Genomic DNA, 24,296 nt, shown 5'->3' with positions numbered 1-24,296 from the left:
AGCCGGGCGTGATCCACTTGCCACAACGCACACACATGGGTCGCCAAATTTTTCCTAATTGCGAACAATGAAGATTGATATGAATTTGTAATTCACTCAATATCTGGTATGCGGTTGCAGGAACGATTATGGCTACTCGAGACGCTGAAACTCATTTGTTTCAGTCGGGAATTGGGTGACAATTTTATTAGCTGCTTGACCCTTGTTTATACACATTTTTTCACTAATAGATTGTTGGTATTCATTGTTGACACTGCACCATGTAATTTTTTTAGTCGGTTTAGCGTGAAGCCGCCACAAGCTTAATAAATTACTCCGACCTTATTACTGTTAATTAATTCGATTTGGACATGGATGAAATTTGAAACTGATTATGGAAATTATTGAAAGAAATAAACAGTGGACCTTCACATAAAAAATTGGAAACTAAATACGCCATTAAGTGTGACATCATGATAATTTATAATTTACTGTTTATTTCCTGAAATTATAATGTTTTCTCAATTATATTTTTATGTACCATTGTTTAAATAAATTAATTTTTAAATAGGTTTTCTCTTTAAAACGTAATAAAATTCTCTAATTTCTGCTGTTTAACGAAATTTAAATATATTAATTAAGTCATAAACTAATTGGTAATTATTCATTTATTATCAATTTAAAAAATATAAGCTTCAAGTTTTAATACTAGTATTTTAATAAAAAAAATTATTGTCATAAAACTTTAAATAAACAATGTAATTAATTAATAAAAATGAGAATGTGATTCATTAATTTCATAGACATATTGAAACATATTTGTTTAATTTTATAATTTATATACCTATATAAAAATATAAATCAAATTTTTCAAGTAGTAATATTAACTTTAAAATAAACAATACAAATCCATATTTATTTACGTTCATAATTTATGGTGTAATTTAATAATAAACTGATTTTTTTCACTTGTTTACTTGCTTTCATCCGGAGTATTTGGAACATTGCACTATTAAAAGGTTCGTTGGTTGTTTGAATAGCTATTTTAATTAATGATCACACTGAAACTAAACCAAGGCAATAATTTTTAATGATGCACGAAAATAGTCAACCGAATAATTTGATTATTATTGTGTAAAATTAAATTTTAAGTCGTTTCAAGATTAGAGGCTTTAAACAGTAAAAATTATCTTTTCCTGGTATTATATCGATTGTTTCAGTTGATTAAAATGAAATAAAAATCAATATTTGTTCTAGAAATGATTAACTATTGTTCATTCAATGTTTGTAATACATTCTCAAGTTTTTACTATTTTAGAATCCTCTCAGTATTTATATAAATTCAACAACCTACAAAATAATTTATATTAATATTTTTTAAAATTAAAATAATTTAAAAGTAATTTATTATTTGTTCATCTGTAATTACAAAAAAATATAAATAATTGTTACTTCTATGGTGTCAATATGTTTTATTTATACACAGAAAATATTATTATTTATGACAAATGTGGGGTAATAATTATTTTTGTATTTTAAACCCTGAAATAAAATGAAATAAATATTAAATATTAATAATATTTGAACTGGTTAATTTGGATGAAGTTAGAATAGGTTAGGTTGGACTAAAATAGGTTATGTTGGGTTATCCTAAGTCAGATTAAGTTAAGGGTTAATTAATTCTATCTATATTTTACCAATAAATGAGATATTGTAATTACTTACTAAAAATTATAGAAATTAATAATACTTAAGTTGTTTTTATTTTTAATAATAAATAATTCATATTTTAAGTAAAAAAATCAATGAATATAATTTTTTATTAAATTTTGTTACTAAAATTTTAAGAAATTAAGAACCTGTTAATTTAGATGAAACTAAAATAGATTAGGATATATTAGGTTAGGTTGAGATTGGTTTGGCTAGATTAGGCTTGGTGAAGTTAGGTTAGGTTATTTCAATTTATAAGAAATAATCTAATAAAAAAAAATAATAAAATTATTAAAAATGGCTATATTTTAATTAACATAATTTTAATTATATATAATTTCTAATAAATATTAATTTCCATAATTATATTTTTATTATGTCTTAGTAAGTTAAGTTAAAAGGAAGAAAGTTTTTCTTTCTTTGATTGCTTAATTTGGGTGTTAGGTTAGAAATAATAAATCTATTAAAAAATTACAAAAATTAAGTATTTTACATCGTGTTTATTTTTATTAACATAAAATTAATAATATATGGAGAAAATTAAATGAGGTTTTTTACTGATTTGTTAATCAATCAATAAAATCTGGGTTAGGTTAGGCTAGAGTAGTCTTAGGGAGATTAGGTTAGGTGATTTCAATTTAACAGGAATTAAGGAATACAAGAAGTAATAAAACTATAAAAAATAATAAAAATTAAGTATTTTTACATTATGTATATTTTTATTAAGACAAAATTAAATGAGGTTTTTCGTAATATTAAATTATATATAATTCCTGTAAAAAAATATTAATTTCTATTATTTCATTTTTATTATATTTTAGTAATTTAGATTAGACTAAGTTGGTTCAAATTAATTTTAAAAGAAATAAATCAATAAAAATTTCCCTATTTCTATTAAAAAAAATAGAAAATAATGACTATTTTTACATTGTCTTCATTTTTATTAATTTCAATTAATTTCTATAATTATTACTTTATTATATTTAAAGAAATTAAGTAAAATTAGAATAGGTTAGAGACTAGGTTGGTTTCTAATTTTTTTATATTTCCTATTTTTATTAATACATAATTTCAAATAATTTCTATAATTTTAATTTTATTATATTTTAAAAAAATAAGTAAAGTTAGTATAGGTTAGAGACTAGGTTGGTTTTTATTTTTTTTATACTTCCTATTTTTATTAATATGTACATAATTTGAATTAATTTCAATAATTTTAATTTTATTTTGTTATAAGAAATTAAGTAAAATTAGTATAGGTTAGAGACTAGGTTGGTTTCTATTTTTTTTTTTATTTTTCCTATATTTATTGATAGGTACATAATTTCAATTAATTTCAATAATTTTAATTTTATTATATTTTAGTAAGTTAAGTAAAATTAGCATAAGTTAGAGACTAGGTTGGTTTCTAATTTTTTCTTCATTGTCTTTATTTTTACATAATTTCAAATTATTTATAGTTTTATCAAAAAATTATTAATTTTTCTAATAATAAATTAGATTAAAAGGAAGAAAGATTAGACTAGGTGGGTTTGGGTTAGGTTAGGCTAGGCTGGGTGTGGCTAGGCAAAGATTTCATCATTATAAGCCAACAAATAAATAATAAGTATTTATATTTTTTGAAGATAAGTCATTAATTTGTTTCACCATTAATTTCAGCTACAAGAGTTAGTCTGGCTGTAGCTTTTCTATTAAAATCATTCAATTAAATTCAGGCACACCTTGTACAACCGTGCAAGGAAAATCTAATGAACAATCACTAGCGGCTAATTAGCCGCGGTGGCCATTTCCACCGTCGAACAATTCGGAATCCGACAAAACGAACAACAGACCCGATAACCGAATAAAATCCGCATTAGAACAATCGAAAACGGCCGTTCCGGTGCCCCGCAACCAGTTGCATTTGGTAATTGCGGCCCGTCGCGGCGCTTCCAAAACCAACCCCGGACTCTTCCGGCTGAAAGGGGGACGAAGGAGCGACGCGCGCTCCGTCCGAACTGACCCCGTCGCCGAAGCGGTTGGCGGTGGTTGTGCCGCTGTCTGTGTGTGTGTGTGTGTGTGTGTGGAAAACGCGACGACGAAAGGGATTAGGCGATCCGCCGTCGACGTTCTCGCAGTCCCATTCAGTCGCGGTCCGCTTCCACCAGCAGGCAGCAGAACACGCAGCACACGCCGCATTCAAGTCCCGTGGTGCCAGGTGTTGTTTTGGGGGAGTCGCGTCCGTCCGTCGTCGCACGCGGAAGCCTCTCAGTCGCCGCCGTCCGATAAAGTTTCAGTCCAGAGAACGGTACCGCACAGCTTCTTCTTGTCACTTCATTATTTTGGTTACGGTCTTTTTAGTTGTTCAGTAGCGAGTCGCCCACGCATGTGGTTGTTGTGACAGTTCTGTTTTTGATTTGATTTTGTGCGTTTTATTATTATTTTTTAGTGGATTCATGGTAACGTTGTTTTTTTTTTTATTTTATTATTGTTTTCGTGTCGAAAATGAGAATGGTTGAATTTTTATGGCTGGCGCCGAATTAAATTTTTATTTTCGACACCTATTTTAGTGCTGAATTACTCTGTATTCAATGATAACCAAAGTAAATATTACAGATAAAAAATGCGATTAGTTAAGCATTACTTAGACTCCTAAAATAATTGATGTGAAACCAAATTAATGAACACAAAAAAAAAATTGGAAACTTCCAGCCCGGACACTTTAGCAAAATTGGATTTTATAATCGGATAATGTATTTAATATTTATACAAATTCCATAAATACACCTGCATTATTTATCTACTCAATCACTGAATGCATTAATTTTAAATAAACAAGACACAATATAATAGCGTTTATTGGTTTTCCTTTAGGGGAGTTGTCAAGGTTTTAAAAACCGAATAAATTTAAGAAACAGGTGGATGCGGAATTTATTGTTATTATTAATTCACGCATAAATTAGATCAGACGAACCATTAAAGTACAGGATATTTTTAGAGTGCAAAAAAAAAAATCGCAGATAATTCTTAGGTATGATCTAATGTTAATTTATTAGTGATTTTTTTTTAAAACGTTTTGCACTTGGCATTCAATTTACAATTCACTTCTTTTAATAGTGTGTAATGTCATGGTTTGTTGTGATTTCGACACAACTGTAAATGTTAAATATATCTGACATCCTGTATAAAAACATGATTTTTCAAATTTAAGGCACTGAGTCATTTTTTATTTGATATTTTACGATTGGTATTTTTAATCTGATTTATTGATTACACAGAAAAATATTATTACGGATTTGTCAGCTTTGTTGAAAACTTTTATCATCAGTTAAATTTAAAAAAATAATATTAATTAAAAAATTACAAATATTTTTTATTCAAAATTCTTTCAAGATAAGATAGAGAAACAAGAAAATTTTATTTAAAATTAATGTTTTTTTTTTATTTATTGGTATGAGAAAAATATTATTTATTTAACAGTTTTATCATAATTATTTGAAAATTAAATTTTATATATTTTATGAACTTTTGTTTTCAAAAATAATAAAATTTTGAAAAAAAGGTGAATAAAATATAAAATAATAATGTTCAAATGTGTTACATATATTTTATTCTTCTATTTCTAATCTAAATAATACCATTTAAAATATATTATTCACAACGTATTTCAATAAATAATAAGTAAATAAATTACAAATTAGCTTATTTACCAGTTAATTTATAAAATAATAAAATTATTATTTATAATATTTTATTGTCTTGATTAAAAATATTTAAAAAAATATATGTAATAAATAAATAAATGAATAAAAATTAAAATCTGTGATCCAGAACATAAAAAGATCATTTTTCCAAATTATATTTTACATTTTAATATTTTCTATCAGTACTTTTAATATATTTTTTTTAAGTACGATTAAATATCATATATTTTTTATTTATTAATACGTAGAAAAATATTCTATTAAGTATTATCATGAATACATTATTATCAGAATTAATTTGAAAATTAACCAATTTGTTAATGAAATTAACAATTTTAGTAAAATTGTATTAAATTTGATTCATATAGTGAAGAAACTAAAATTCTCAATTACTATTGGCGCCCAACTTTTGAATATTAATTATAATTTAGCGCTTTATTATAAAATATATAATAAGAAAATCGACTAAATTATTAATAGAAATGGGCGATTTCATTAAAATTGTATTAAATTTGAAATATATTGAGAAGAAACTGAAATTACCAAATCAATTGGCGCCCAACTTTTTTAAAATTTGTAATAAAGCGGTACATTATTATCAAAACAAATTTAAAAATTAATCAATTTAATAATGAAATTATCAATTTTATTAAAAGTGTATTAAATTTAAAACATATTGTGAAAAAACTAAAATTATCAATTACCATTGGCGCCTAACTTTTGAATATTAATTATAATTTAGGGCCTTTTTATAAAATATCTACTAGGAATATTTACTAAATTATTAATGGAAATAAGCGATTTTATTAAAATTGTATTAAATTTGAAACATGTTAAGAAAAAACTGAAATTATTAAACCACTTGGCGCCCAACTTTTTTGATATTTGTAATAATTGGCGCCCAACTTGTCTAATATTTATAAATATAATGAATTTTAAAAATAAATGAGTTTATAATTTAGCTACTTCAGTTTAATGTTTTTGATTAATACTATTTTAAAACTATAATAAATCTATTTTTAATTAGACCTATAACGAGAACACTTTATAATAATATTTGTTTAAATAAATTACTTAATTATCAATAAAATATCTTTGATTTCCATCAACTGATAATACAATAAACAAAAATGTTTGATTTAACCTTGTCATTTTATAAAATTGTTGTCAATTACTTCATAGCAAAGAGGAAATAATTAGTTTTCTGCTTTGATTAAAAACATCCACAATTTTAACATAATTATAAGTGCATGCACAAAAAATAAGAATTCAATTAAATCGGTTCAACCTTTATTCAGTTTCAATTTTCTACGAATTTAGTAAAGTATTTCTGTCTAAAATTTTCAAAATTAAACATGTTTTTAGTAAAAAATTAGATATTAGTGAGGGGAAAAATCAAATGAATGGAAATGAATTAAAACTTTCTAAACTAAGTAAAGCTTTGCTGGCCTACTTATCACTAACATCACCATTTATATTTGGTTAAGAAGTGAGTACATATATGCACATAGTTTAACTTTTATTAATATCTAAATTTACATCGTGCAAATATTTGCAAACACCCAAAAGTTATAAAATTCGTCAATAAACCCACACAAAATCATTTGTGAATAATAAACGATTATCGGAAATTTTTACAAGTTTCAACACACCTTTTAGGCTTGGCTGCAACTTAAATATAATTACATATGTGTGTCTAATTTTAAATATTCGATATGTCATCTTAAAACATTTTTTTAATGTTTTTAATAAAGGTCAAAGTGGGCCTGTTTCAAATTACATAAATTGTACATCAGTTACGAAACTGAAATCAATACTTTGTCAATAATTAATAATATTTTACATAAATTTCAATAAATATTTGTGAGTAAATTAATAATTTAATCAAATAAAATTAAATTAAGTTTGCGTGTTGCTGTTTACATTTGCGTACGTGCAAGATGCTGCGAAAACGATGGAAAGCCTTCGTTTTATCGTGGACATTGAAAATTATCCATATCCTTGCGTTGCATTTCAATTGAAACGCAAAGATGCTTAATCACCACGTGTGAGTGTGCGTGGGTGTCGGTGCACAACAGAAGAATCCATTGAAACAATTACACCACGTTTGCGATTGATGGTCTTAATTGTGATGTAATACCTCGACGAATGAGAATATTAAGTTCACGAATAATTTTTCCACGGAGGAAATTCGATTTGTACAATGTATGCGTAAAATTTACACGATGTTATAACCAATATGCAAATTTATTTAAATCGCTCCTTGGCAGTGTGTATTATGAAAAAAGGTACATAAAAAGTTATTGTTGCTATAAAATTTGTAAATATTTATGTTACACTTGCAATTTATTTATTGTTAATAAAAGGCCTTTGCATAATTAACCCTTTTGGTCTTTGGCGAAATAATTGGAAAGTGCGGTGGCTTTATTGTCGATCCAAGATACGGTTTATTACTTTATTCGGGCGTGATTCTAACAATTATTTTTATTGCGTTAAACAATTATTAAAATCTGCGCACACACGGTTTTAGTTACGTCCGATGATAATCAAATTTCAAAGAGATTTTTATAGCTCAAACAGTTTTATTACCGTGTTTCTGAAGAGAGCAATTTTAAAATTAATCTCATATGAAATCTTTAAATATTTAGATTTTTTTTTAAGATTTTTTATATTCTTTAAAACACTTCAATCAATCAGATATTGTATAGTTTAAATCATTTGGATTAAATATTTAGATCATCTTGGATCTTTCAATTATTTATTTTCTCTCTTTAAATTCTAGAAATTCAATTTATTTCATAATTCTTAAGAAAATTTATTAGACACATTCTTCACTGAAGTGTTTTGGTTTTTTCCTACTTTAGAAATGATTTGTATTTGAGATCATAGATTAGATTTCTAAGTTTATTGAGTACTTCCATTTTTTTGATCAACAGATTAACATTTTTAGAAGTATTATTTAACATTTATCTTAAATTCATTCATATTTTTACATATTATTAACATATAATTATTCATATTTTAAATTTTATAAATTATTTACATTTTTTTTAATTGAAAATTGTACAGATTACTTAAATAATTTTCAAATTCAATTTTTTTGAAACATGAGACTTTTATTTCTTTGTTTTTTAGATCTCTTTGTTTCTTTATATTTTGTAAATTCTTCACATTTCCAATTCAAGATTTTGGGATATTCAAAATTAGTTCATTTTTTTAAGTAATTATTATATAATTAATTCTTATCTCTTTCTTACTTCTATTTTTAAATATTATATATTACTTAAATTTTTTGAATTCTTCAAATTGGGTTAAGTTAGGTTAGGTTAAGTTAGATTAGGTTAGGTTAGGTTAGGTTAAGTAAGGTTATTTTTGTTACTTTTAGACTCGATTTCTAAAAGTATGTTTTTATTTCCAGAATATAGAAATATTTTAGTTAATTTTATACAAATTTTTCCAATGTTGCATATTTTTCAAATTGTTCAGATTATAATTCGTTAGATTATTATTATTAATCTTATATTTGAGATTATTAAGATATTCTAAATTTGATTTCTAATATTTTTTGTGCAGTATTAAGTTGTCTTTCGAAGAATATTTTAAATTTTCTCTTAATTTTGAATGTTTGAGATATTTTAGATCCTAAAAATGATTTCTTGATTTTTTAGATTTCTTTGTTTCTTTATATTCAATAAATTTTTCATGTTTTTTAAATTTTTCAAATTGCATTTATTCCAAATTCAAAATTTTTGTTATTTCCTATTCGTTTTTTTTTTTTTTAATTTTGAGTCTTTCGAAGAATATTTAGATTTTTAAATTCTCTGAATATTTTGAATTTTTTTCTATAATTTTTTCATGATGTTTGAATTTTTCTAATTGTATTGATTTCAAAGTCAAGATTTATAATATAATTATATATAATTTGATTATTATTATTAATCATTCATATTTGAAATTATTAAGTTTTTCTAAATTTGATTTATATATATATATATATATATATATATATATATATATATATATATAAAAAATATGAAATGAAAATAAAATTTGATTTATATATATACAATTTTTTTGTGCTGTATTTTCTAATTTTTTTTAATCTTGAGGCTTTAGAAGAATTTTTAGATATTTAAATTCTCTGAATATTTTGAATGTTTGAAATATTTTATAGTTTTTAGAATCTAAAAATGATTCCTTAATATTTTAGATTTCATTGTTTCTTTATATTCAAAAAATTGTTCATGTTTTTTGAATTTATCTAATTGCATTGATTCCAAATTTATCATTTATAGTTTTCCATTCTATTATTTATATTTTTTAAAATTTTTATAGGTTAAATTAGATTATTTTAGCTTGGGTTAGCTTAGGTTATGTTAGGTTAGGTTTGGTTAAGTTAGGTTAGATTAGTTTAGGTTATTGCTCAAATTATCTGTAGTTTTTAGATTCTAAAAGTGTTCTTTTTTATTTCTAAAATATAGAAATATCTTAATATATATTATATAGATTCCTCCAATCTTATACATTCTTCAAATTCTTCAGATTAGATATTTTATAGTTATAGATAGATAGAAATTTTAATAGTATGTCATTTACACAATTATATTATATTACACATTTATTGTTCGCCCAAAAAATTAATTAATTGTTAACTAAATAATGTTTATTTGGTGTTTTAATTAGATTAGACACTTAGAACAGTGTTTTTTTCGACCAAAACACGTGACTAATCTTTAAACGTGCTTCCGAAAGTGTTGTAGAATGAAAGTTATAATTGCAACAGCTGCAATGCTTCAATTAATTACCGTTTTAAAAGCCGGCAGATAAACAGCGTCCACGAACCGTCGCGAATTCATCTCGGAGGAAATACGCAAAGACAAATTTGTCAGCGAAGTTAAGAACATTAAACTTTATTAGGATTATTTGTTTACACGAGGTATAAATTTAATACCTTGCAAATTACTATGTATGCTAATATAGAAATTTAATAGGTTCAGTATTATTACGTTTCGAAGGTACACGGGCAACCAATTTGAATAAGGCTCCACTAAGGGTCGAATTACGCTACACACAAATTAAATAATTCACCTCAAAGTTAGTCCTGCCACTTTATTTGTTCAATTATTTAGGACGCAATTTTCTGATTTAACTAACCACTTAAATTAATATTTGTTTCGGAACACATCTTTTCTTTATATTTATCTGTTTGTTTGTTTCGATGCTCCAGACCAGAAAGTTTTATCGATAATTTTGCCGTGAATGTCACACGTATGTTGGAAAATATTTAATCGCTACAATCTTTGCATACTTATCTCAAGTTCATCTGTTCGAACAATGTGTGTAACCGAGTGTGAATGTGGAGGAGATTTTTATCAATGGATATTTCTATAAAAATTTCATCGCCAAATATTTTCAAATTTATTTAATTAGTTTATGACAATTCAGAATTTTATAAAAATATTTAATTTTCAAAAAATTATTGTTCATAAAACCTAATATTAAAATAAATATTTATTCTGGAACTTGTTTGTTTAAAAACATTTTAACAAAAATTAAAAAAAAAATATATTAAATTTACAAAACAAGAAGAACAAATATGAAATTTTCTCAATTCTGATAATAGATAATTTAGATTAAATCAGTTTAAAAGTGTGTCCCTTATTTTTAATTTTAAAACGAATTAGAAATTATTAAACTATTAAACTAAATATTGAATTGATTTGTTATTGTCCATTATCTAAGTTGATTTATAATTCGTGACGTTTCCATCAGTATCCTAATACAAAATAGATTAGTTTATAGCATCATTGACGAAAACGTTACAAATTATTAATTAGCGTATAACATTGGAAGCCCTTAACAAGAATATTCAATAAAAATTTAAGAAATTAAAATATTTTTTTAAATATTCAAAAGTACTAAACAAAATATTTAAATTTATGTTTAAATTTTGATTTCATTTTTAGTCAATTTTCAGATTTAGTTAAAATAGTTTATCGAATAATTCATAAATAACAAAAATAAATGAAAAATTTCTTTTTATTCCATTTTATTTGTACGTTTGTTCTTGTTTAAAAATATATAAAACCTATTATTTTTGATATATACGTATAAAAATAAAGTATTATTAATAGAAAATTAGAAATATAAATAAAATTTCAATATAAACTACTATAAATCTTACATAAAATCAGAAATTAATTATTTTTGTTAATATATAACTAATTTTATAGATTAGATTCTTTTTTATAAATTTTTAAACTTTTAATTTATTTGATATAAGGTTAAATACTCAAAATTTAATATTGAATTCAAATTTTAAATATTTTTAAAAATGGTAATTTTTAAAAAAATTTTAATTTATAATTTTTAGATTTAATGAAATTCTTAAACAAGAAAATAAAATAAAAGATTTCTCTTTTATTCTATTTAATTTTACATGATTTAACTTAATTTTTGATTTTCTTGATTAAAAGTACCTAAAACTTTGGAAATAAATTATTTTTTGTATAAAATTTAAATAAAAATTTAATGTTAACTATTATAAATGTTATATAAATTCAGAAATTAATATTTTTTGTTAATATATAACTAATTTTATAGCTTAAATTTTAATTGAATTGTGTAATAATATAATAATAATATAATTGATTTAGGAAATTAAATACTCAAAATTTAATATTAAATTCAATTTTTAAAAAATAGGGGGTTAATTTTTAAAATTAATTGAAATATTTTATTCAAAAATTCTTAAATAAGAAAATAAAATGAAAAATTTCCCTTTTATTTTATTTTATTTTATTTTATTTATATAATTTAACTTAATTTTTTATTTTCTTTGATTAAAATGATATAAAACTTTTATTAAACTTATATTTTTAATATATACGTATGAAAATAAATTATTTTTTATGTAAAATTACAAATTTAAATAAAAATTCAATGTTAACTATTATAAATCTTACATACAATCAGAAATTAATATTTTTTGTTAATATATAATTAATCTTATAGTTTAAAAATTAATTGAATTGAGTAATAATATGATTTATTACAATATTCTTTCTTGTGACTTTATTAACATTTAATTTAATTGATTTAAGACTTTAAATACTCAAAATTTAATATTAAATTCAAATCAAAAAATATTTTTAAAAATATAATTAGCATAATTTTATTATATTATTAGTAAAAAATTACAAATTTAAATACGAATTCAATGTTAACTATTATCAATTTTACATTAAATTAATTGACTTAATATAATATTAAATTTAAATTTTAAATACTTTTAAAAATGATGGATTACTTGAATTTTTGTTGTGTTTAAATATATTAATTTGTAAAATGTTGTATATTTTAAATAAAAAATTAAAGCTTTTTTTATATAGATTTAGTTTATTAATATATGTATAGTTTTAGAAATAATCATAAGAAATTAAAAATAAAATGTTTAAAGTTGATGTTACTTTCACTAAAATACTAAAAATTTATTACATTTATATTTTAAAAGTTTACGTTTATTTTGGCACAGAAACTTCGATATTTTGACATTGTAAACTATCGTTTTTAAAACGTACAACTTCCTAGTTGACATCCGTAATATAATATACAGAAAAATAGTTTTATAATATTAAAATTATAATTCGTGAGGTGTATGAAAAATTATTGAACGAAACTATTTCGGTAAATTTCACTCAGTGCAATAACATATTTGTCATTTTCGTATTAGTTAATAATAAATGTAATTTCACATAATAGAGCCACTGGCCATATGATAAATTTTAATGGAAATACATATTTTATATATTTTTAAACTCATAAATGTTCATCACGCGCAGAACTCCCGTTATTTATTTCTCACCTGCACATATCCAAACTCCATATAAGGTCTTTATTTAAAACCCAATGCAAATTTGACAAAATTAAAGGTGCATTTGCACACCGCATTTTACCATATTCCGTTTATAAAATACAACATTCGCTAAAGTAAAACGGGATTTATATCGTTCAACCAACAACATAAATACCGGTGTTCAACTTCCGAAAAACTTAATGGCCATGTCTGCATTTTCTACTGCGTTAACATGACTATGTTGAATTAAATCTCAAATGCAAACGACTTACGTTCCGGCCCGGCGTGTGGATTTTTTATTTTTAAATGCACACAGGAGTCTTGATATTATAATTTATTTTTAGATGATTGATTTACTAATCGCTATAAATAAAAACAACTGATCCGCTGGTACGAATGCAATGCCAAACTCACATCTGGCCGCTGATTTGTTGTCGCCCTTAGGTTACGCAATTATTACATATTGTTTATGAATGAAAATAATACTATGAGTAATTGCAAATGTAAAGTTTACTAAAGTGCATGATATATAAAACCCACTTTGGTAACAGATCGTAAACATTTATTGATTTTTTTTTTTAATTCAAAGTGCACAGAGTAATTCAGCGATGGTACAATAAAAGTGACTGTTTAAACATGTTTTCTGTTTCTTTTAACAGACGATAGATATGCCTATAATCATTGAGTAAATTGAGTAAAATTTGGAAACGTCAAGATGACGAGGATCTCTAGTCCAATTACCATCTTTCTGGTCCTCGCCACTTGTGTTGCTGGCCTCTCAGGTAATTATTTTCATTATTTAGTAGATTTTATCGAATATTGGATGGAAATCGTAATTATCACCGTTTCTCATTAATTCCTGATTTGCTACGACGTAAAAGTGTTTGTAACTGTTGTAAGTTTATAAATTGGTGTTTGTAACTGAAAGTGATCCCCAACAATTATTATTAAGAAGATATGTTAATCTGCAGACCCATCTTTAATGTGGTTGGATCCTTTTATCTTGTTTAAAGAAGTCGTAGATGGCATGATATTCTCATATTTCCTAACTATTTGTCGAAACTTATCTTTAGATGTTTCTACAACAGGAAAATTAATGAAGCCTTAAACTTTCACATTTTAAACAATCTTCTACTGTGATTAAGAATTTCCTTGACATTCTTGAAGATATACAAACAACCATTGATCATCTTGATGATGGATGCTGAACCAATTTAACTCACTTAAGGATATTATTGCATCTATAATTAGTTTTTGATATTATCCAAATGTATATTATAATATTTTTCTTTAGATGTGCCTGTTGCTTCAACAACAGGAAATTTAATAAAGCTTCAAACTTAAAGCAAACAAACTTATACTATGATTTAGAATTTCATTGACGATGTATTGCCTCAAGATGTATGAACAACTACTTAGTTCCATGACTAACAGACCTCAAATTAAATCTAAATATACATTTAAGATATACTATATCTTGAGTCAACTATTAAGTAACTAATAAAGCTTAAAGCTTCAACTTTGAGAGAATCTTATTTCTGTTCTTCAGAATTCTATGAACTCATCTTATGGAAACTGAGCCAGTTTAGTTAACTTAAGACAAACGAAGCTGACAAATGTTTTGACATTTTCAACTTTATCTTTAGATGTTTCTGGTGTTTCAAATCAATTTTCATTTTACTAGTAACTAAAAAAGAAAGGCTCAAACTTTTAGAGATTATTGTATTGAGGTTGAAAACTTCTTTGCCTTATGTGTGGCTCAAACTTTCAATTCAAGTATGGTTAAAATGACGTCAATCTACAAACCTTTAATTGTCCTATTTTATATCATGGAAGAAAATGATGTTTTAACCATTTTTCAATCATAGATTATAAATTAGTCTTATTGTTGATGAAGCTGTTGAAACAGACCTCAAATTATATCTAAATATACATTTAAGATATATCTTGAGTTATTTCAACTGACCATTTTATATATTTCAACTATGAAGTGACTAATAAAGCTTAAAGCTTCAACTTTAAGAGAATCTTATTTCTGTTCTTCAGAACTCTATGAACTCATTTTATGGAAACTGAGCCAGTTTAGTTGACTTAAGACAATCTAAGCTGAAAACTGTTTTCACATTTTCAACTTATATCTTTACATCTTTCTAGAGTTTCAAATCAATTTTTATTTTACTAGTAACTGCAAAAGAAAAGCTCAAACTTTTAGAGATTATTGTATTGAGGTTGAAAACTTCTTTGCCTTATGTGTGGCTCAAACTTTCAATTCAAGAATGGTTAAAATGACGTCAATCTACAAACCTTTAATTGTCCTATTTTGTCTCATGGAAGAAAATGGTCTTTTAACCCTTTTTCAATAATAGATTATAAATTAGTCTTATTGTTGGTGAAGCTGTTGAAACAGACCTCAAATTAAATCTAAATATACATTTAAGATATATCTTGAGTTATTTCAACTGACCATTTTATATATTTCAACTATGAAGTGACTAATAAAGCTTAAAGCTTCAACTTTAAGAGAATCTTATTTCTGTTCTTCAGAACTCTATCAACTCATTTTATGGAAACTGAGCCAGTTTAGTTGACTTAAGACAATCGAAGCTGAAAACTGTTTTCACATTTTCAACTTATATCTTTACATCTTTCTAGAGTTTCAAATCAATTTTTATTTTACTAGTAACTGCAAAAGAAAAGCTCAAACTTTTAGAGATTATTGTATTGAGGTTGAAAACTTCTTTGCCTTATGTGTGGCTCAAACTTTCAATTCAAGAATGGTTAAAATGACGTCAATCTACAAACCTTTAATTGTCCTATTTTGTCTCATGGAAGAAAATAATCTTTTAACCCTTTTTCAATAATAGATTATAAATTAGTCTTATTGTTGGTGAAGCTGTTGAAACAGACCTCAAATTAAATCTAAATATACATTTAAGATATATCTTGAGTTATTTCAACTGACCATTTTATATATTTCAACTATGAAGTGACTAATAAAGCTTAAAGCTTCAACTTTAAGAGAATCTTATTTCTGTTCTTCAGAACTCTATGAAATCATTTTATGGAAACTGAGCCAGTTTAGTTGACTTAAGACAATCGAAGCTGAAAACTGTTTTCACATTTTCAGCTTATATCTTTACATCTTTCTAGAGTTTCAAATCAATTTTTATTTTACTAGTAACTGCAAAAGAAAAGCTCAAACTTTTAGAGATTATTGTATTGAGGTTGAAAACTTATTTGCGTTGTGTGTGGCTCAAACTTTCGATTCAAGTATGGTTAAAATGACATCAATCTACAAACCTTTAACTGTCCCATTTTGTCTCATGGAAGGAACTGATCTTTTAACCCTTTTCCAATAATAGATTATAAATTAGTTTTATTGTTGATGAAGCTTGAAATTTTAATCTATTTAATGACCTAAAAATGGTCTAATTATATATTCTGAAGTTTGAAAGAGAGATGTCTGGAGCCTCCATATTTAAATACAGTTTAGTACGATAAACACAACAAAAATAGTGTTATATGTGTTATGACTTCCAATAAAGAATGTGCCGACATCCTTGCGATTTTATTGCATAATTACTACATAGATTTATGGCAATATATTCGAAATTATACAATGAAGTCAGACGCTTCTGCATCTGTAATTATCCATGTGTTTAGAAATAAGACAATCCGCCGCGAATCAGTTTACTCATACCTAATTGATTACAACTTTATAAATAAAATATTATCTCATCTCATCTCGCCGCATCGGGTGGCCGATTCCTAAAGCACAAACGCCAACATTAATTGTTTATACAGCGTCCGTAATTTTTCGGTGCGGACGAACAACGCATTTAATTGGGACAAACGGACTCACAATTTTAGATTGGCCCAAGGCTGACAAATTAACTCGCTTAATTTACTTCTGATCTTGATAGTATGATATATTACCAATGATTCCGTGGCCTAAAGACCAACGTTTTATGTTTCGTTTTAATTCGGACCGATATTTTAAGTGGCCCGCCACTATAGGGGTTCACAACCCGGGCGGGGAATCACACAGGTAACCCCGCTGAATTTATGGCCAACCCAAAATATCCTTAATATCTTCGTAATCGTATGAGTAACAAGAGAAATGTAACATTTATTTTATAAACCACCCTCAATTAAATTAATAAATTGATTTTAATTTTTTAATCAAGCTGAAAATTTACGTCAATACATGAAGCTTGTTTAACAAAACGGTATTAATTCCGACTGTTTAGATTAATTATTAATTAACACACAATAGCTTTATTTACAATCCAGATAAAACCTCAGCTTCGTTTATTAAATATGTCAGTGTAAATATTTCACAGCTGGAATTGAACGTGCAATTTATCCATGGCCCAATTGGTTTAAGTTTTCCATGGAATCGCCATCTGAAATTAAAAGTTTCTGTTTTTTTTTTTAAGAATAATTTTATAACATTTAATATTAAATGTACGAAACATTTTAATAAATTTTTTTGAATAAAAAAGTACTTCAGTAACTATAAAAAAATCTAACTCTGTGTCATTTTAAAATGCCTAATGAACAAAACCAAAAAAAAGTAGATTAGTATTACATAATTAATACTCTAATTTATGATGACTGAATTGGCTCAAATTTTTCATGAAATTGCCTCTGAAAACTGAAAATTTCCTATATATTTTTTTTAATATTTTTATGGGGAGAGTGTATTTAGTACACCATGTTTAAAAATAACTATGTAACATTAAATCCTACGTGGAATTTGTAAAATAGTTTAGTCAATTTTATTATATGAAATAAATTTAATAAAAAAAACTTTATTCCAGTACAGAAAATTATAAAATATTCTTAATAATTTAGCAACATCTAAAATATTCAAAATCATTTAACAATTTCTACATTTTATTACAAAATTAATAATCTCTTTTATGCTAAATGAATTGGCTCACATTTTTCATGAAATTTCTCTTGAAAACTGAAAGATTCTTTTTTTTTTCAAATATTTTTAAGAAGAAAATATATTTGGTGTACGACGTCTAAGAACAATTAGGTGACAATAAATCTTGATTAAATATTGTAAAATGTTTGATTAATTTTATTGTATGATATAAATTTAATAAAAAATATCTTTATTTTAGTATAAAAATTAAAAAACTCAACATCATTTAACAATGCTCAATGAACAAAATCAAAAATTCATTGATTAGTATTTCTTAATTAATTAATTAATATTTTTTTTATACTGACTGAATTAGCTGAAATTTTCCCTGAAATTGCCTCTGAAAACTGAAAATTTCCTATATTTTCTCAAATGTTTTTATGGAGAAAATATATTTGGTATACCACGTTTAAAATCAATAATGTAACAATATATCCTATGTTAATGTTATAAAATAGTTTGATTATATATTTTTATTTATTTTTTTTTTTTATTTATATTTCAGTATAAAAATTATAAAAAATTATTAATAATTTAGCAACATCTAAAAAATTGAACATCACTTAACTATGCTCAATGAACAAAACTACAATAAAAAGTGAAGATTAGTATTACATAATTAATATTTTTTTTTTATTGACTGAATTGGCTCAAATTTTTTATGAAAGTGCCTCTGAAAACTGAAAGTTACCTCTATTTTTTATAATGGTTTTATAGAGAAAATGTGCCCAATGAACAAAACCAAAAAGTGAAGATTAGTATTACATAATTAATATTTTTTTGTACTGACTGAATTGGTTCAAATTTTTCATGAAATTGCCTCTATAAACTGAAAGTTACCTCTAATTTTTCGAATGTTTTTATAGAGAAAATATTTTTGGTAATTAAAAAAAATTATTCTAGTATAAAAAATTTAAATAATTTCTTAATAATTTAGCAATATCTAAAGCTCAAATTTTTCATGAAATTGTCTTTGAAAATTTTTCCTGAAAAAACTTTTCTCTGTTTATTTATGAAGAAAGTATATTTAGTACACCATATTGAAAAACAATTATACAACAATAAATACTATGTTAAAATTGTATAATATTTTAATTAATTTAATTATGTGAAAAAAATTGATAAAAAATATTTCAATATAAATATTAAAAACAAATAATCTTTATTATTTAACACCTATTGTTTTATTTTCTATATTTTTTGATGATTTTATTGAATTTAAAATAATCTTGTATTAATAATAGTAAAATCTTTATGATCAAGACAGAAAATTGTTTATCATTTTATGATTAATGACCTAATTTGTGATGGAATTCAAGTGCATATTGTTAATAGAATCCCAAACAACAATAGATAAATGGAGCCGATCAAATAATATAAATAAAATTTGTCCCAATTATCAATAAACAGATCTAAAAATACTCGTGTCTAATCATAAAATTCCGTGTAACGAATTCCTGGCAATCAAAAACCGGCGGCCGACGCGTATTATGTCATTCAATTACATGCAATCGGTTTATTTACTGGAGTGTGAGCAATAAAAATCAGTAAATGTTGTTTATTCATTAGTGTCACGATTTATATGAGGTCCGTAAACGCTGCCACAGATAGTCAACGCTCGATTTACAATGAATGATCCCGACGATAAGATCGGATGATGGTTCGCGGTGAATACTAAAAGCTATCTGTTGCTCCCTCCGCTCCGTCGTCTCCGGTTTGCTCTAATTTTCCCTGCTACGTTTACGGACATCGTTATGTTAAACATCTTCCGCCAATCGCGTATATGCTGATTTGCCACGTATTTACCTAAACCATTTCACATTTGCAATTATTTAAATTATTATTAAATTTTAAATATTTATGACGGACGAAAAAATATTTCGTTTATTATTTTTGCGTTTGGTAAACATTTTTAAAAGACTTTCAATGCTCGTCGTGTATACTGATGTAAAATGAATTTTTTAGAATATCGTTAAAACACTTTAAATTTTTTATTACGTTACATATACATGTTGTATAAATGCAAATGTTTAATACAAGTTATAAAATATTTTAAATAATGTTTATAATTTACCTACATACATACATACATACATACATTCGAAATTCTGTTCCAATGATTATTCTAAATTCGACTTTTATATAAAAAAATTATATTGCTACGTTTGACTAAATTTTAAAAAATATGACACAATAAATTCAGTAAAAATATATATAACATTATGCATATTAAATTACAACAAAATGTAAATTTAGTTATAACTTTGGTTTGAAATGTTTGAATATTTGAATTTGGTTGATTTATATAAATATTTGATTCTTTAAAAAATATTCTGGATCAAATACATAAATAATTCAATTAAAATTAATAATACTTTAAAATTTTTTAGTATGGAATTAAAATAAAAATATAATATACAGTTGTGACCATAATTATAGCAACTTATTAAAGTATGTGGTCTGTACCACTCGAATTGGATGCCATAATGTCCATAATGGTCAATCTGATTTTATTCTTTAAAAAAGTACGTACTTTTTTATTTTTCAGTGTATTTAAATCGATTATTTATTGGTGCTCTTTTGCTTATTATAATTTTTTAATCATTGGTTGAAGTGAAGAACAATGGAAACGAATTTTTAGTGACGAGTTTATGTTTAATTTATAAAAAAAATGATGGTATTGCTTATGTTAAACTACACAAAAGTTTATTATTTAATCATTAAAAATCACTTAAAAAAATGTTTCCAAATTTTTGTCCAATTCAATTCAGAAAAATATATGTAATCTATTATGGAAAAAGAGTACAGTAGTTTTTATAATCCTGTATAAAATGGCAATAGTAAATTAATTTCATTTTAACAGTTTACATTAAACAAATAAAATATTTAACATTTTAAAAAGTTTCCTTAATAATGGCCACTATTGTATATATATGTGTCTTAATATATATAAAAATTAAGATAAAATAATTAAAAAATTAGAATATTATTTGTGAAATTTTCATTAAATTAGTTCATATTTAAATTTAATTCTTAAAAAAATATATATGTTAGCTTACGTCATCACCTTCACCGATGGACCGATGCGACGTGCTCACATCTATTTAGACTAGTTTTGTTTCATAAGCAAATCTGAAGTATTTGTTTACATTTAATAATCGGGGCAGTTCTTAAGAAAGAACCGAGCAGTCAAGCTTTAGATGTCGAGGGTTAAAGTACGTTTGTTGTAATAAAGCGTATTATTGTGAATTTAGTGTTTTAATCAAACTAAAAAGACAGATTAACAGTCGCTAATCTATCATCAGAAGTGGGATAAAGGATATCTTCTCGTGAATTATTTCCGGAAGAAAGGACCTAAAAAAATTTTTTTTTTTTTGTGTTTCTTTGTGAACGAACAAACAATAGTGAAAAACACAAACGCGCAGTGAGTCCGAACGTTGTGAACATTACCGAAAGTGCATCGGAGAGAGACTAGCAGCAAGAAAGTAACAACAGATTCCAAAAACAAAACATGGAAATTTTATCGACAATGGCCAACGCCCAAACTACTCAAGCAACATTGAAGATAGCTGCGCAGAAGGTTTAAGTGTGGCTGCAGCGCAGTTTCGACTTTTAAGATTTAGAAATTGCATTTGAGGAATATGACTTGAATTTGTCAGGAATGGACGAGTGGGTTACGAAAGAAATAAAAGAACAACCGAATGCCGTTTGATCTCATAAACTCTTCATCAGATTATCAGAGCGCCATCGTTAAAGCCATTGGACCACTTAAAGACGATATTACGTTTGTTTATGTTGATGATGTGTTGTGCCCTGCTCGACCCATTCAAGAATGTCTTAAGAAAGGTCATTGACGCCCTTTCGAAGGCCGGATTTGTTTTAAACATAAAAAAATGTAACTTTTTCCAAACATCTGTGGAATATTTGGGTGTTGTGATCGAAAACGGTACGGTAAAACCTAGTTCGCGAAAAGTTGACGCGCTCGCTCAAACATCAGCTCCTAAAGATGTAAAAGGTGTTCGTCAATTATTAGGACTGGCTGGATACTTTAGACGTTTCGTGAAAAACTTTGCAACTTTGACAGCACCGATATCTGCACTGTTACGTGAGGGAAAATCTTTTGAATGGACATTTAAATGTGAAAATGTACGATTGATTTCTTATCCGATTTTCAACATTTTTGATCTGGAATTGTCAACCGAACTACATACAGAAGCAAGTTCGTTAGGATTAGATGTCGTTGTTAGCTGTCGAATAGAGGAAAGTTGAAACCAAAGTATCACGGACCCTTTGAGGTAACGCATTGTTTACCTAATGAGAGGTACGCACTCCGAAGGATTGGCAGCCGAGGTAGAACTACAATAGCAGCGCATGAACAGTTACGAACCTGGCCAGATACAGAAATTCTATAAGGTATGATGGATATAGATTTATTTAATAAGATTGATGTGTGAATGTGTGTAAAGGTCCCTGCTTAGTAGGCTGTTTAAGGTCCCTGTGTATCAGGCTATATGTAAAGGTCCCTGCTTAGTAGGCTATGATTAAGGTCCCTGCTCGGCAGGCTATTTTTAAGGTCCCTGCGTCGCAGGCTATGTTTGAGGTCCCTACTTTGCAGGCTATGTTTAAGGTCCCTACTTTGCAGGCTATGTTTAAAGGTCCCTGCTCGGCAGGCTATGTTTAAGGTCCCTGCTCTGCAGGCTTAGATTGTTGTGTTCTGGGTCTGTGAGACAAGCGGATAATAGACCTGGTAGTGGTTGAACCGCCTCTGAGCTCCTGGCTAGAATATGGTATCTTTTGATAGCACTTGAGAGTCATGGGTGTAACAGACCTGTTGATGGTTGAGCCGCCTCTGAGCTTCTGGTGGTTGTTAACTGTGCCACATAACAGTCTATTTTGTTAAATGAAATAAGGTTTAGACTTAGTTCTTCGAATATATTTTGAGCTTGTACTGCTGTTATAATGTTTACAGATTACCGGTGTCAGGTGAATCTTTGCAAAACTGTGGAAGGTGCGAGGACGCCCCACATGTCAGGAAGGCCGTGTTAGCTTACGTCATCACCTTCACCGATGGACCGATGCGACGTGCTCACATCTATTTAGACTAGTTTTGTTTCATAAGCAAATCTGAAGTATTTGTTTACATTTAATAATCGGGGCAGTTCTTAAGAAAGAACCGAGCAGTCAAGCTTTAGATGTCGAGGGTTAAAGTACGTTTGTTGTAATAAAGCGTATTATTGTGAATTTAGTGTTTTAATCAAACTAAAAAGACAGATTAACAGTCGCTAATCTATCATATATTAAAAATTATAGTTACTTCATTGTCAAGAAATTTCCAAATATACCAAGAAACTATAAAAATTATGATAAAATAATAAAAAACTAGAATATTTTTTATGAAATTTGCATTAAATTAGTTACGAAACATTTCCCCCTCAAACAATAAAATAAATCGTAAAATTTTGGTATTTTTAATTGACAACTATTCGAATGAATATTCGATTATTTTAATTTTAAAAGCTATTTTTATATATTAAATTTTAAATGAGTGTATCTTCATCTTCAAAAAAATTAATTAATCTAAATATATCAAGAGAATATAAAAATTTTGATAAATTAATTAAAAAACTAGAATATTTTTTGTAAAATTCACATTAAATTAGTTACCAAACATTTGTCCCTCAAAACATAGAATAAATCGTAAAATTTTGTTATTTTTAATTGACAATCATTCCAATAAATATTCGATTATTTTAATTTTATAAACTAATTTTATATATTTTATTTTATTCATCATGGAGTGTTTTTTCTAAAATTATTAAAACAAATAGATGAATATGTAATAAAAAATGTTTATTTTTTATTTATTAATTTGAAAATACAGATGGGATAATATTAATAAATCAACAACGTGAAATAAAATACTAAAAATGTAGATAAAGTGATTAAAAAATCAAAAAATTAATTATGAAAGTAACATTAAATTAATTGTCAAACATTTTCCCATCGAAAAGCAAAATAACCAGTAAAATTTTGTTATTTTTAATCTACAATCATTTTATGATTTCAGTAAAATTAAATATTTAGGTTTAATCAACATTCCCGAGTCCGATAAACATTTGCCAATATAATTCGA

At 25.6% G+C, this 24,296-nt stretch overlaps 1 protein-coding gene and 1 long non-coding RNA gene across 2 annotated transcripts in view; both read left to right on the top strand.

The window, feature by feature from the left end:
* Positions 1-3,860: 3,860 nt before the first annotated feature.
* The window catches only part of LOC109607003 (basement membrane-specific heparan sulfate proteoglycan core protein), a 69,345-nt gene continuing 48,909 nt past the window's right edge, over positions 3,861-24,296 (top strand). The window contains exons 1-3 of the mRNA XM_049966806.1: positions 3,861-3,976; positions 4,030-4,127; positions 13,887-14,009. Of these exons, the coding sequence (XP_049822763.1) occupies positions 13,943-14,009 (67 nt within the window). The 5' untranslated portion in view covers positions 3,861-3,976; positions 4,030-4,127; positions 13,887-13,942. The remainder of the gene's footprint in view (positions 3,977-4,029; positions 4,128-13,886; positions 14,010-24,296) is intronic.
* LOC126265413 (uncharacterized) lies at positions 22,131-23,404 on the top strand. Its single transcript, XR_007547901.1, has 2 exons — positions 22,131-22,576; positions 23,133-23,404. It is a non-coding gene; the product is annotated as an uncharacterized LOC126265413 (long non-coding RNA).

This window comes from Aethina tumida, chromosome 4 (assembly GCF_024364675.1).
Source record: "Aethina tumida isolate Nest 87 chromosome 4, icAetTumi1.1, whole genome shotgun sequence".
Classification (NCBI taxonomy): domain Eukaryota; kingdom Metazoa; phylum Arthropoda; class Insecta; order Coleoptera; family Nitidulidae; genus Aethina; species Aethina tumida.
This window is presented reverse-complemented; position numbering and strand designations above follow the sequence as displayed.